General features: G+C 43.5%; 1 protein-coding gene across 1 annotated transcript in view; it reads left to right on the top strand.

The window, feature by feature from the left end:
- The window catches only part of tmem132e (transmembrane protein 132E), a 679,389-nt gene that overhangs the window by 439,672 nt on the left and 225,206 nt on the right, over positions 1-14,511 (top strand). The window contains exon 5 of the mRNA XM_068009881.1: positions 5,819-5,962. Within this exon, the coding sequence (XP_067865982.1) occupies positions 5,819-5,962 (144 nt within the window). The remainder of the gene's footprint in view (positions 1-5,818; positions 5,963-14,511) is intronic.

The raw sequence follows: 14,511 nt of genomic DNA, 5'->3' as shown, positions 1-14,511 counted from the left end.
GCATAGTTCTGATGTTCCAGCTTGCAAAACGAAGGGCTGGTACCTTTCCTTTTTTTGTCGTGCTGTTTGGTGCAGTATTACAGTCCTGTTGTCAGGCAATGACCCTAAGCTCCAAGAACCCATTGAAGCAGGTGGACTGTGGTGGGACAGAACCTTTCTGACCGGGGGATGCCCAGTTTGAGGCGGGCGGTAGCTGTCCAATGAGATACGACAACCTCTCCCACCGACAAAGGCAACCCAAGGTGCCCAATCTCTACACCAATTGAGCTGGACTTAAAACCTGTAATTGCTGCCTTCTGTGTTGTTTTGGTTGCTGTAAGGCGACTATGGTGTGACCTCTCCATGGCGCAAGCCTGGGCGGAATGTATGGAGGTTGTGAGTTGCCCAAGCAAAACCCCTCTCTCGGCCTTCCTAGTGGCGTCCAAAGGAGTGCAGAGCACGAAGTTTGGCACCAGTTTTGCTGCAAGATCTGCCGGAAACATGACAAAGATTATACATGACCGCCTTAAGGGCTCTTCTCCGGATTTTCTGTTAGGGTTTACTCCCTTAGCCTGTCTCTCCCAAGATGCCCACAAGGCAGTGGGGTTGCTAGCTCGTATGCCTGAGCAGGGGCCCGAAAAAGTAGAGAACACACTCTATGCTGAGATACCCTCCACCATCCACAATAGTCGTAGCAAAAGCCCCGAATATCATGTCAGATATTACACACCTGTGAACCCCCAAGTGTGCCGAGGTGCTTTTCTTTATACGTTTGCGAGTGCTTCCACGAAGTGTGAACCCATCCCCTTGGCCTGTGATGACTTTGGCAGCTGTTCTCTGGCTGCCTTGAGCTTGGAAGGCACCGGCTGCCTGAAGGTTTCCTGCACTGGTGCAGGACTCTCCTCAGGTGTCACGGCTGCCGGAACTGGGCTCACTGGCAGAGGGGCTGAGGAGCTGCTGCCCAAACTTGGAGTGCCCTGAGGGGAGCCCCCAGCTGTGGAGGCCAGCCTCTCTTCCTCTCTTTCAAGGTTCACTTGAACCTCCCTTTTCACCAGAGAAGGATGAGGAGCTGGAGAAGAGTCCAGACGCCTTGTCCTTCTGTCGCTTTGCCACTGCCACGTTGAGCTTATGGCCAAGATGATGGTGTGTAGATCTGCGCGCGTCTGTGGTATCTGGGTCTCCATGAAGTTCGCCACCCTCTTGATGGAGGAAGCCATGTGCTCGCATCCCTGAGATATGGCAGCACTGGAGGGCTTCTTGCCCCCCTGACCCCACCCCCAGCTGGAAACATGGCGTTCTTCCTGGCTTCATCCTCCCAGCAGAGTGTGTCCAGGGCAGCATCGCTAAATTTAGGAGCCCACTCCTTCCCTTGCTATGACGTGGCTTCTTTGTCAGCAGCCTGCAGTGCATCGCTGCAACTCCCTTTTATAGGGACTGCACCTTTAAATAGTGGAGGCTGCCTGGAACACATGCTTTCTACCAAACGCTACTCAGCTCCCTGGAGCATGCAGAGGATGCTTGTGCAGAAATGGATACTGGAGCTGCCTGGGGAGCACACCTTTGCACGCCACTATCAGGGAAATGAGGTGGGTAGATCAATTTTCTATCTTATCTGCCCCATTTCCGACGAGCATGGGCACGCTGCATAATGTGGACCCTGTGCCTGAAAATTGGGGTGATTGAATTTTGCACCCAATGACTCTGAGCGACAGATGTGAAAAAGGAGCAAGCATTCCTGCTTCTGATTGACATCTGGTGACCTTTCCTGAAAATGTGTGGGAGTGGTTATCAATTGAACAGAAGATTAGGCTTGGCAGTGATGGTAGCTAAAGTCAAAAAGTCTTTCAGATTTCACTGCCCAGCTAGGTACAGAGATTGGCCAATTGGGCAATGTAGAGGAAGTCTTTTGCCAACTCTGGAACCCCAGGTGATATTTCTGACTTCAGAAGAGAGAAGCAAAAACTTCCAAAATGAATGCTATAATTTCAGAGAGGAACAGAAGGATGTAATAAATGTTATAACAGCCATAAACTAATAATGAATTAACCACTTACAAATTAGAAGAGTTTTTGCCTTTTAACTTTTCAGCTTCTGTGTGTCAGAAGGAGAGCACTACCTCCTTATGTCCCTGATACTGTTTTATTTTTTAATTAATTAATGGGATGTGAACATCTCTGGCAACTCCTGAATTTATTGCCCATCTCTAATGGACCATGAGAAGTTATTGGTGAACCTCACGCCTTAAACCACTGCAGATTTTGGGATGAAGGTGCTCCTGTAGTACTGTTAGGTAGGGAGTAATAGTCATAGGTATAGAGTCATTCCAGGATTTTGACCCAGTGACGATGAACTGTGATATATTTCCAAATCAGGATGGTGTGTAATTCAGAGGGGAACTTGGAGGTGGTGGTGTTCCCATGCACCTGCTGTGCTCATCCTTCTTGGCAGTAGAGGTCAAGGGTTTTGGAGGTGCTGCAGAAGAAGCTTTGACAAGTTGCTGCAGTGCATCTTGTAGATGGTACATACTGCTGCACTGCGCGCTGGTGGTAGAGGGAGTGAATGTTTAAGATGCTGGATAGGGTGTCAATCAAGTGAGCTGCTTTGATTTGGATGGTGTCGAGCTTCTTGTACGTTGTTGGAGCTGTACTCATCCAGGTAAGTGGAGAATATTCCATCACACTCCTGACTTGGGTCTTGTAGGTGGCAGAAACACTTAAGGGAGAAAGGAAGTGAGTCATTCCCTGCAGAATACCCAGCCTATCATGTGCTGTTGTAGTATTTATGTGGCTGGTCCAGTTAAGAATCTGGTCAATGATGACCCCTGGATGCTGATGACAAATTTAACGGTGGTAATGCCATTGAATGTCAAGGGGAGGTGGAGGTGGTTAGACTCTGTCTTGTTGGAGATGGTCTATGCCTGACACCTGACACTTGTGTGGCATAAATGTTATTTGCCACTTGTCAGCCCAAGGCGGAATGTTATCCAGGTCTTGCTGCATGTGGGCACAGACTGCTTCATTATCTGAGAAGTTGCAAATGGAACTGAGCACTGCGCAACCATCGGCACACATCCCCACTTCTGACCTTATTTTGGAGGGAAAGTCATTGCTGAAGCAGCTGAAGATGGTTGGGCCTAGGACAATGCCCTGAGAAACTTATGCACAATGTCCCAGAGATGAGATGATTGGCTTCCTATAACCACAACCATCTATCTTCCTTTGTGCTAGGTATGAATTCAACCAGTGGAGAGTTTCCCCCGATTTCCATTGACTTCAGTTTTACTAGGATTTCTTGATGCCACACTCAGTCAAATGCTACCTTAATGTCAAGGACAGTCAGTCTCATCTCACTCTGGAATTCAACTCTTTTTTCCATGGTTGGATCAAGGCTGTATTGAGGTCTTGAACTGAGTGGTCCTGATGGAACTCAAACTGAGCATCGGTGAGCAGATTATTGTTGAGTAAGTGCCTCTTCATAGCACTGTTGAAGACCCCTTCCATCACTTTAGTTATGATTGAGAACAGATTAATGGGGCAGTAATTTTGGCAAGATTGGATTTGTCCTGCCTTTTTTGAACAGGACATGCCTGGGCAATTTTCCACTTTGTCGGGTAGTATTCACCTGTAATGATATCTAAGTCAAATTTATAGCATAAATGGATAATATATAAACATTATTTCAGTTAATTGGTTCTCTGCAGTACTTTCAGCTGATACTTCTTGTCTTTGGAATGTGGCAGAACAGCGCTCCAATAACTTTGTCTTAAGTTTAAACTGCCAAACAGATTTATTAAACTAATGGAACAAATGAATAGTAGCAGTAACATAGCATTTATTTTGATAGTTGTTTCAACTCAGTCATCTCCCTGGATTGTAAAAAAAAAATCAATGGTTTGCAATTCCTGTGCTAGACTAAGATATAAATAACTTGCTTACGTAGCATTTCTTTTTCTCTTTCCCACCATATACAGGAACTAACTGTGTTAACTAACTCTTTTCATCAATTGGATGCACAGTCCCAACAGAGGATCTGCATAGTCTTACTGGTTTAAAGAGAAAGGCTGATAAATAATTTTGAAGCAGTCAAGGACCAAGCAGTGTTTAAAGAACTGGCAGAATAAACTTGTGATAATATATCTGTCTAGGTTTTCATTAATATGGAATAATCTAATCTTGAGTCTATAGATTCATGGGGGAAAATTTGTTTGTGTAGTGCCGCTTCAAAACCGCGCTACATAGACGATGTTGTTTCCCCGGGGGCAAACAACGCTGCTGGCCACTACTTGCTTGGCCCGCACAGCATTCCTCTTTGATATCATTGAAGAAACCCAGGCAAGTTGAGGGTGGTGGTGCTGTCTGCCTCCGGGAAATTGATGTAGTCTCCGTAATGCCGCTTTGAAGTGGCACTATGTAAACAATTTTCTCTCCCATCGAATCATACAGCACAGATGAAGGCCATTCAGCCCATTGTGCCTGTGACGACCTTTTGAAACAGCTATCCAATTAGTCCACTTCCCTGCTTTTTCCCAGGAGCATTGCAAGTTTTTCCTTTTCAAGTATACATGCAACTCCCTACGGGGTGCCACCTAAAAGCTACATGTATGGATATGGGCTTACCGTCACCAGCAGAGATCACATTTGGCAGACAAGTGCGGATGATTCTACCAAGCCATCGTCTGTCCAAATTCTCTGAGGTGCAAGAGACACTGCTCAAGAAACAGGGGAGAATAAAGATGGTGCATGACCGACACGCATGGGTGGAACCACCTCAGCTACAGGTAGGACAAAAGGTCAATGTTATACACCCCACAATGAAAATATGGTTGCCTGCAGAGGTGTCCAGAGTGTGCGGTGAGCGTAGGTCCTACGAGATTACAACATCTGGCGGAGTGGTGTTGAGAAGGAACCAAAGCCAACTGAGAGACGTGTGCAGTACTCCAGTTGCAGGACTCGAGAGAGCACGCTTCAACGGTGGGGTGTGACAGATCAACAGGACAGCAGCTAACGCATTGACAAATGCCTGCAAACCCAGGACAGCCAAGGGTGAAATCCAAAGCCCCAGAAGGTTCTACCATAACCAGATCTGGTTGTCAATAATTTTGATGTTATCTAATTTTATATGTTTTTGCTTTTAGCACACAAGACTTTGGAAAGAAGGGGGATGTTGTGTGATTGCCTTTGGTCTTAATATGCTAATAAGCCAAGTACCAGGATGCAGTCATGTAACTACATGCCAGTCTCAGTCTGCTCCTGTAACACCAAGAGGCAAGTTCTGTAGATAGATAGCTCTGTGCTGTATAGATTAGTTAGCTGTTTAATAAACCTGTTTGAGATCTTCAATCAACCTGAACTCCACGCATCTCATTTATGTTGTATCAGACGACATTAAAAAAAATGCTTCTCATTACAGTCATGACTCATGTTTCCCTTCCCCAGAGGGTAAGTTCAGCCCATTTTGTCAGAAGCAGAACTTGCTGGCTGGTCAGTGCTTCTACCCAAGGCAGGAAGAAATAAAAAAAGCTATTCACATCAATCTTCCTTACCTGTTCATGGCCTATTGTGTATTTACTTTCTGAGCTGGGGATTGGTAAATGTTGATGGGGGAGAAAAAGTTTAAAATAATGAGAGAGGAAACAATTCTAAAAAACCTGAGTAGATTTATTTCTTGTGTTCAAAGATTGAAGCTGCAACATACTTGCTTGACCTGAAATCTGGCGCTTTTCCTACAGATTACACAAAATCAGTAAAGCAAATCGTGAATGCTACATCTAGTTTGCTAAATAGGTGAAAACAATGAATTGCCTAAAGATTAAAGTTATGCTTTTTCCCTCCTTTACCAGGATACTGAGATCATCAACACTGCAATACTGACAGGAAGGACAGTGGCCATCCCTCTAAAGGTTGTTGCTGTGGAAATGAATGGAATCATCACGGATGTGTCGTCCTTTGTTGAGTGCAGATCAACTAATGAGGATATTATTAAGGTAACTTATTAAGATATTATTAATCTAATTAGTGAGACAACAATAAACATGACATGAATTGTTAGCAAATATTGCCAGCTGAATTAATTTGTTTTGTTCACACAATAACGGATTGATTCCTTTCCTTTTTGGCCTCCTTGTCTCAGGAGACAATGGGTAAGCGCCTAGAGGTGGTCAGTGGTTTGTGGAGCAGCGCCTGGAGTGGCTATAAAGGCCAATGCTAGAGTGACAGACTCTTCCACAAGCGCTGCAGGTGAAGTTGGTTGTCGGGGCTGTTACACAGTGGGCACTCTCCTTACACTTTTGTCTCTTTTCTGCCAACTGCTGTGCCTCTTCGACTCGCCTCTCTTCAGCCCCGCTCTAGCGATCGCTGGCAACTGGCTCCCACAACTTGTGGTCTGTGTCGCAGGACTTCATGTCGCGTTTGCAAATGTTTTTAAAATGGAGACATGGACGGCCGGTGGGTCTGATACCAGTGACGGGCTTGCTGTACAATACGTCCTTGGAGATCCTGCCATCTTCTATGCGGCTCATGTGGCCAAGCCATCTCAAGCACTGCTGGCTCAGTAGGGCATACATGCTGGGGATGTTGGCTGCCTCAAGGCCTTCTGTGTTGGAGATACGGTCCTGCCACCTGATGCCAAGGATTCTCTGGAGACAGCGAAGATGGAATGCGTTGAGACATCACTCTTGGCTGACATACGTTGTCCAGGCCTTGCTGCCGTAGAGCAAGGTACAGTTAAGAAAATGGATGTAGTATCAGCATTTCCATTACACATTCAGGTAACAGTCATAGCAAACGTGGTGTCTGGTCTAATCCAAATGGAACAGTTTGACTGATATGTTACAAAGATGTAACATAATTTCTTGAGAAAGGGGTGATGGCATCCCGAGTGGAACAGAAGTAGTTCATGTCAGTCGGAAGCACCTAGAGATTACAACTCACTGTTATTATGCATAGTATATTGCAACTTTGGAACTAAATGCTGCAGCTAGATTGCCAATACCTGTTTTTTAAGTATTGTGTATAGGATTAAGTTTTGCTGTCTCACTTATTCCGCATTCTGGTTAAAACAAAGCAGCACTCTGTACAAACAGATACCCAATGCCCTGCTCACCAGCTTCCAAGTGCCAATGTAATTTCTAACGAGCTGAGAGGACAGTTATCTGTTTTCTTAAGGGCAGCATATTATAAAAGTGAATGCAGTGCCATCTGAGCCTTCAAGACCATTGATACTACTGTAGAAAATGTTTTATATTAGTGCATAGTTTTAGGAAGAATTGGTCCATTCAGCATTCACTCAATGCAGGCTTGAGTGTAGACACCTAGTTAGTAGACATCATTGTATATGCTTCCTCTCCTCTAAATGAAAAGAACAATGATGTGCAATGCTCCATCCCTTTCTACTGCTGAGACAATGCTAAAATAAACACAATTACACCATCCTATATGCCTCCCTACTGCCTTCCTGCATCGCAACAGATGTTTGGTTTATATAATTTGTAGACCAAGGCCACAATAGATTGTAAATTGCAAATCATGCTAGCTGTATGCATGAGCATATATAGGTAACAACAATGACTACTAACACTTGTTTTTATATAACACGTTTAACGTAAATAAATGTCCCAAGGCACTCAAAGAGGCATAGTCAGACAAAATGGCTGCTGAGAGAGAGGGTGATATCAGGAGAAGTGACTAAAAGCTTGGTCAAGGAGATAGATTTTTAGGAGGAGAGGGAGGTGGAGTGGCAGAGGGGTTTAGGGAGGTCATTCTAGAGCATGGGGCCTAGGTGGACGAAGGCATGGTCAACAATGGTGAGATGAAGGGAAGGGAGAATGCAGAAGAGGCCAGAGTTGGATGAAATTGGGGGAAAGGGATTGCAGACTGGAGGATGTTGTAGAAAAGAGGCCCAATACTTTGAAGGGATTTAAAAACAAACATTAAGTTGCCCTCTACAATCACAGACTCTACAGTATCTCCTGATCATTGCTACCCTCCCGATCCTGGACACCACTACTCTCCATCAGGGCCACTGCTACTCTCCTGATCCTGGCCACCCCTACCCTCCCTCCCGATTACTGTTACCCTTCCATCCGATCACCGCTATCCTCCCTCCTGATCACAGTTACCCCACTCCAGATCACCTCTAACCACCCCAACCCGGATTATCTATACTGTCCCTCCCGATTACATCCACACTCCTTCCCAGACACCACTACCCTCTTTCCAAATATGCCTCCTTAGTCGCCCACCTTTCCCCTGTAAAAACCTGCTTGAGAGCTGCTGATGGCAACACAGCCTGATTTCCAAGTATTCTTCTACAGTGAGGTGCCTAGGGACACCTTTTAAGTGTCCACAGATTGCTGACTTGATGATATGAGGCTGAAAACCCGATAATACATGCACCTGGGGCCAATTCTGGCATTGACCCCTGTAGCCCTTCACTCCTAATTTTGGGTACACTTATATTACTAGGCCTTGAATTGCTGCCCGGACCTATTTTAAATAAGTGAGGATAGACCAGGAAAGAGGTGAAGCAGAATTTAGCAGTTTCCAGTGATCTTGTCTGAAGCCTTCCATTGAAAGCATTGTGAGATTCACTCTCACTCATTAGGAGAAGATGCCTCGCCAGTCTTGGTCCACTTTCAGTATATAAAAGGGGGTTTCACTATATGCTTTAAAAAGAATTGTTCAGCTGCACTTCTTCCATGCCCTGACAAACACATAGCCTGACTGTTCTTATCTGAATCCAAATGCTGTAAACAATCTTTGAGTTACTGGACAAGGTACATGTTGGATTCATTCATCTTATCCTAGTGCTGGACAGAATTGTTGAGTTTTTACCTGACAAGGCTGTAGCACTATCCTAGTGTGACAAGCCTAAGGAAAGCAATTGTTCTGACAGCCCATATCGGTTGACTGCAGCAAGCTACCTGCATTGCTTTTACGAAGGATATACCAGGAAAGAGTTGTCAGATTCACTGCCCTGATGTAATATGATGTGAGCTGCATGAGCATATTACCTGATTGGGATAGTCTATTCTCTACAAGAATTTATTATTCTCTGTTAAGAATAATACTCAGTATTGGTAATGCTTTCAGATTTTATGAGTAATTGGCTAAATCATTTGACTTCTGGGCTCAAGACTTAAATCAAAATATGATTGGACTGGTGTAATTTCCAGATAGCTTTACAAAAAGTTAGAAATGAAAAATCACTTTCAGTTTTTAACAGGCAGCAAACATGAGTGATGTTAAGCAGAGTAAAATTGTCAAGGCCCGTTTGCAAGTGTGGAGGTTGCAATGCGCAACTGCCCTATGCCCAGCCCCATTGAGGCAGTCATTGCGTTGTCATGGTCTTTTTTTTTCTCTCCTCGGAAATATTGTGTGCGCCTTTAAGACTGTAAAAAGATCAGTGCACCTTTAAGACAGAACGTTCCGAAGACTTAGTCTGCCAGTTGCATTCTGGTTACTAAGCAACAGCAGCAGGAGAGAGAGGTCACGTGATTCGGTGTTGCAGTTTGACTTTTTAAACGAGCTGGCTGGGACAAGTTTGAGCAGAGCGAGTTCTGAGGCAATTTGAACTGAAGAAGCTGTGTTATTCCTCTCTCAAAATTCAACAAAGCTTCAAGCTGAATTAATTCCCTAAGAAAAATAAGAACAGCTGTGTATTTGCTGTGTTTATCACTGAAGGGTCAGCTTAATGCTGCAACAGCTGAACTGCTGAATTCCTGTCTTTGAAGGACATTATTTTCCATTGGACCACTGTGTAGACTTCATGCTACCTTTGACTGTTTCTACATTGGAAGACTCCATTCGTCAGGAACGTAACTTGCAAAGACTTTTTTTATTCTATTTTCAACAGTCAGCTAATTAAAAATGGGCGGCACAGTGGCGCAGTGGTTAGGACCGCAGCCTCACAGCTCCAGGGACCCGGGTTCGATTCTGGGTGCTGCCTGTGCGGAGTTTGCAAGTTCTCTCTGTGTCTGCGTAGGTTTTCGCCGGGTGCTCCGGTTTCCTCCCACATCCAAAGACTTGCAGGTGATAGGTAAATTGGCTGTTGTAAATTGCCCCTAGTGTAGGGAGGTGATAGGGAATATGGGATTACTGTAGGGTTAGTATAAATGGGTGGTTGTTGGTCGGCACAGACTCGGTGGGCCGAAGAGCCTGTTTCAGAGTTGTATCTCTAAATAAAAAAATAAAATAAAAATAAAAAAAAACGCTTTACTGTTAGTTTTGTGTGTATGTATGCGAATGTGGGAGTTAGATTTTTAAATAAGAAGTTATAAGGTCTTTAGACATTAGTTTATCTCAGTAGTGTTTAAGATTTTATTTTTTTTTAATAGTTCATTTGTTGTCTTAAGAAACCTTGTTTGGTCCACTTCATTCAGCGGATACTAGAGTGTTCAATTTGGCTGCTTTTCCAATTTGGAAAGATTAAAGAAGCATGCTGTAACCTGTGGAGCGATGGGACTGAATTAACAGTGTGTTGCTCCCACCGTGATCGTAACATATTTTGATTTGGGGGCTTTGTCCGTGATCAGAATCATATTTAATTAGGCGGCTCGAGTCTGGGATCAGAATCAGACTAATTTGGAGGGCTCGCGTTTGGAAGCATATTAATTGCTCTTCTCTGGGATAACAACCAAATTGGGGTCTTGTGTCTGGCATCACATTAATTGCTCTCATGTCTGGGATCATATCAATTGGAAACACGATTGTTGGGATCCAAATCTAATGCCAATTACGAAAAATAAAAGGAACCAGGATTCTTGTATAATAAGGTACAGTCTATACTATTGTAATGGCATTAGCGGTTGCAGCAGAGTTTTTGGGAAAGTAGAATGTTTCCCTCAGTGACTTGATAACTTTAACTAAGAACAAACTAAAAGAATTGGCAGCAAAATTGGGGTTAGAATTGAAATCAAGTGCCAAAAAGCAGAGGTAATTGACATAATAGCCCAACATCTGGAATTAGAAGAAGAAGAAGATGAGAGACAAGAAGGTAGGAAGTCAGAGAGCAATGCAGTGGAATTGGCTAGCATTCAGTTAGAAATGAACAAACTGGAGCTTCAACAGGAAACAGAAAAAGCAACAGCAATAAGAAAACTTGAGGCTGAAAAAGAATTAAGAAAACTTGAATTTGAAAAACAGAGAGAAAGTGAAAGGGAAGAAAGGGAATTTAGACTAAAAGAGATGGAACTAAGACGAAGGGGTAGTTTTGAATCCAGGGAAACTTTGGGTCAGGAAGAATCTGAATTCAGCTCAGGACCCAGTGAAAAGTTGTTTAAATTTATACAGGCTCTTCCTAAGTTCGAGGAAAGGGACATTTTTTCATATCTTTTGAAAAAATAGCCAAACAGATGAAATGGCTGAAGGAAAGCTGGACACTGCTTATGCAAAGCAGGTTGGTAGGCAGAGCTCATGAAGTTTATGCCATGCTTCCTTAAATGGTTTCTGCAGATTATGAAATGGCAAAAAAGACTATTCTCGCTGCATATGAGTTAGTCCCTGAAGCTTACCGTCAGAAGTTTCGGAACTTACAGAGATTGACTGGGCAGACATATGTAGAATTTGAAAGGGTGAAGCAAATTAGTTTTGACCATTGGATATGGGCATTAAAGCTGGAAACCACAAATGAGAACCTTTGAAGGGTTGATTCTCTTAGAAGAGTTTAAAATCTCCATTCCTTCAGTAGTGAGAACTCATGTAGATAACCGGAAAGTTTTGAACAGTAGGCAAGCAGTGGAAATTGCTGATGATTTTGAGCTTGTGAATAAACCAAAAGCTTTTGTCCGTCACCCCCATAAACCCGAGAAGAATAGAAAGTGGGAGAGTGAAAGGAAGGCATGTAGTCGGGGACAAGAAGGAACAGCTGGGAATGTTCCAGGATCACTTCCTTAGGTCAGAAAGGAAGGTGTTGAGGGTAGAAGTGAGGTTCACAAGCCAAAGTGTTATCAGTGCCACAAAATGGGTCATCTTCGTTCAGAATGCTGGAAGTTGCGAGGTAAACCCATATGACTTGTTGGGGTAGACAAAGCTAGTGCAGGGGAAAGGACTCTGGCTGAGAGTGTAGCATACCAGGCTATAGCTTTAATGACAAGCTATGGACCAAGTGCTGGAAAATGGGATTAGAATAAATAGGCTTGATGGCCGGCGCAGACACAGTGGGCCAAAGGGCCTGTTTCTGTGCTGTATAACTCTATGACTCTATGACAGTTGTAAAACCAGATACTAAAACTAAAAGGAGTGTAGAGGTTAAGAATAAAATACCTGAAAGTTATAATCAATTTTTGTCAAAGGGGAGAGTAACTCCATATCTTGTAAGTGAGGCAGGAAAACCTATCATTATACTCAGGGATACAGAGCAACCCAAACACTCTTGCTGGGGAAAGATATAACGTTTTCACCAGAGTGTGCCTTAAACACTAAAATTTTAGTTAATGGAAGTGGCTCAGGAACACCTGAAAGCATCCCAAGCCAATATGAAAAAATGGGCAGAATGCAAAAGCCCACGATTTTCAACCAAAGTATTAGTGTTGTTACCATTACAGGGAGAACCATTAAAAGCATGGTTCAGTGGCCCATGTACAGTGATCAAAAGAATGGGTAAGGTAGATTACTTGATTGACACCCCTGATTGCCAGAAGAAGAACCGGTTGTGTCACATCAATATGCCAAAGCAATATTACCGCACGGAGGAGGATAAGCCAGTACAGGTATGTCAGGTAATCGGGACTGTCCAGAAGGAAAAGGATAGTGAGGATGAGGCAGAAGCAGGCTGAGAAAATTCTCAGATTGAACCTCCAACTATCAGATTAACGAATACAGAATGGCTAGGAAAATTGGACAATGTGCTTTTGCACTCAGAGGCAAAACAATGTGAACATCTAACAACGCTTTTCTCAACATTTAAAAGAGTTTCTAAGGATAAGCCGGAATGTACAACCTTAGCCACACATGATGTGGATATAGGGAGGACGATTCCTTTCAAGCAACATCCTTACCGCTTGAGTCCGGACAAACAGGCCCAAGTGAAAGCAGAGATCCAGTACATGCTGGAAAACAATTTGATCAAACCTAGTCAGAGTAGCTGGAGTTCACCAGTAGTTCTAGTACCTAAACCTGATGGGTTAACCCCATTTTGTGTAGACTATAGAAGAGTCCATGCAGTAACGAAGGCAGACTCCTACCCAATTTTTCATTTAGAAGACTGTATTGACAGAGTGGGCAGCGCTAGGTTTCTTACCAAGATCGACTTGTTCAAGGGATACTGGCAAGTTCCTTTGACTCCTTGAGCCAAAGAGATATCAGCTTTTGTAACATCTGACGGTCTTTATCAGTGCCGGGTGATGTCTTTCGGATTTAAAAATGCCCCAGCCACTTTTCAAAGATTAATGAACCAGGTGGTAGCCAGTGTTCCCAACTGTGTAGTATATCTCAATGATGTGCTCATATACAGTAACACTTGGCAAGAACACTTAAACCAGCCAGAAATTCTGTTTAAAAAGTTACAAGCCGTGGACTTAGTGATAAATCTGGAAAAAAGTGAATTAGGAAAGGCAAGAGTAACTTACCTCGGACACATAGTGGGGCAAGGACAGGTATTGCCAGAAATGGCAAAAGTACAAGCCTTAATGGAGTTCCCTACCCCTAAATCTAAACGGGAAATAATGAGGTTTTTACTGGAAATTTGTACGACATTTTAGTACTGTGGCTGCTCCATTAACCGACTTGCTACAAAATAAGAAAAACAAAGTGGTATGGTCAGATGAATGCCAGGTAGCTTTTGAAATGCGAAAGGCAACTAATGAACCAGTGTTGGCTGCTCCAAATTTTGCTAAAATAGCAATCGATGTTAGCGACCTGGGGGTTGGTACAGTCCTCTTGCAAGATGGCAAAACGGGCCTGGAGATGCCAGTAGGGTATTTTTCCAGAAATTGTCATCAGAAAAGGTATTCTACCATGGAAAAAGAAACATTGGGACTTTTATTGGCTCTCAACCATTTTGAGGTATATGTCTGACAGGACTATGAAGAAATACTGATAGACACTGACCGTAACCCATTATGTTTGTGGTCCATGTAGGAACCAACGACATAGATGAAAATAAGAATGAGGTTCTGTAGAGGGAGTTTGAGGAACTGTGTTCCACGTTAATAAGCAGAACTTCAAGGGTAATAATCTCTGGTTTACTACCTGAGCATTGTGCCAATGGCATAAAGTCAAGAAGATTAGAGATTTAAACACATAACTTAAAGGGTGGTGTGGGAGAAGAGGTTTTGATTCAGAAGGCACTGGCAGAGACTTTGAACAAATACTTTGTGTCTATCTTTGCAGTAGAAGACACAAATTACATACGAGAAATAGAGGGTACTCAAGGGGATAATAAGAGTGAGGAACTTAAAATATCAGCAGAGAAAATATATTAGAGAAGCTTAAGGGACTAAAAGCCAACAAATCCCCAGGACCTGATGGCCGACATCCTTGCGTTCTAAAAGAGGTAGCTGCAGAGATAGTGGATGCACTGATTACGATTTTTCCA

The sequence above is a fragment of the Heterodontus francisci genome, chromosome 30, assembly GCF_036365525.1.
Source record: "Heterodontus francisci isolate sHetFra1 chromosome 30, sHetFra1.hap1, whole genome shotgun sequence".
Lineage (NCBI taxonomy): Eukaryota > Metazoa > Chordata > Chondrichthyes > Heterodontiformes > Heterodontidae > Heterodontus > Heterodontus francisci.
The sequence above is the reverse complement of the archived record's forward strand: the minus strand, read 5'-3'. Positions and strand labels throughout refer to the sequence as shown.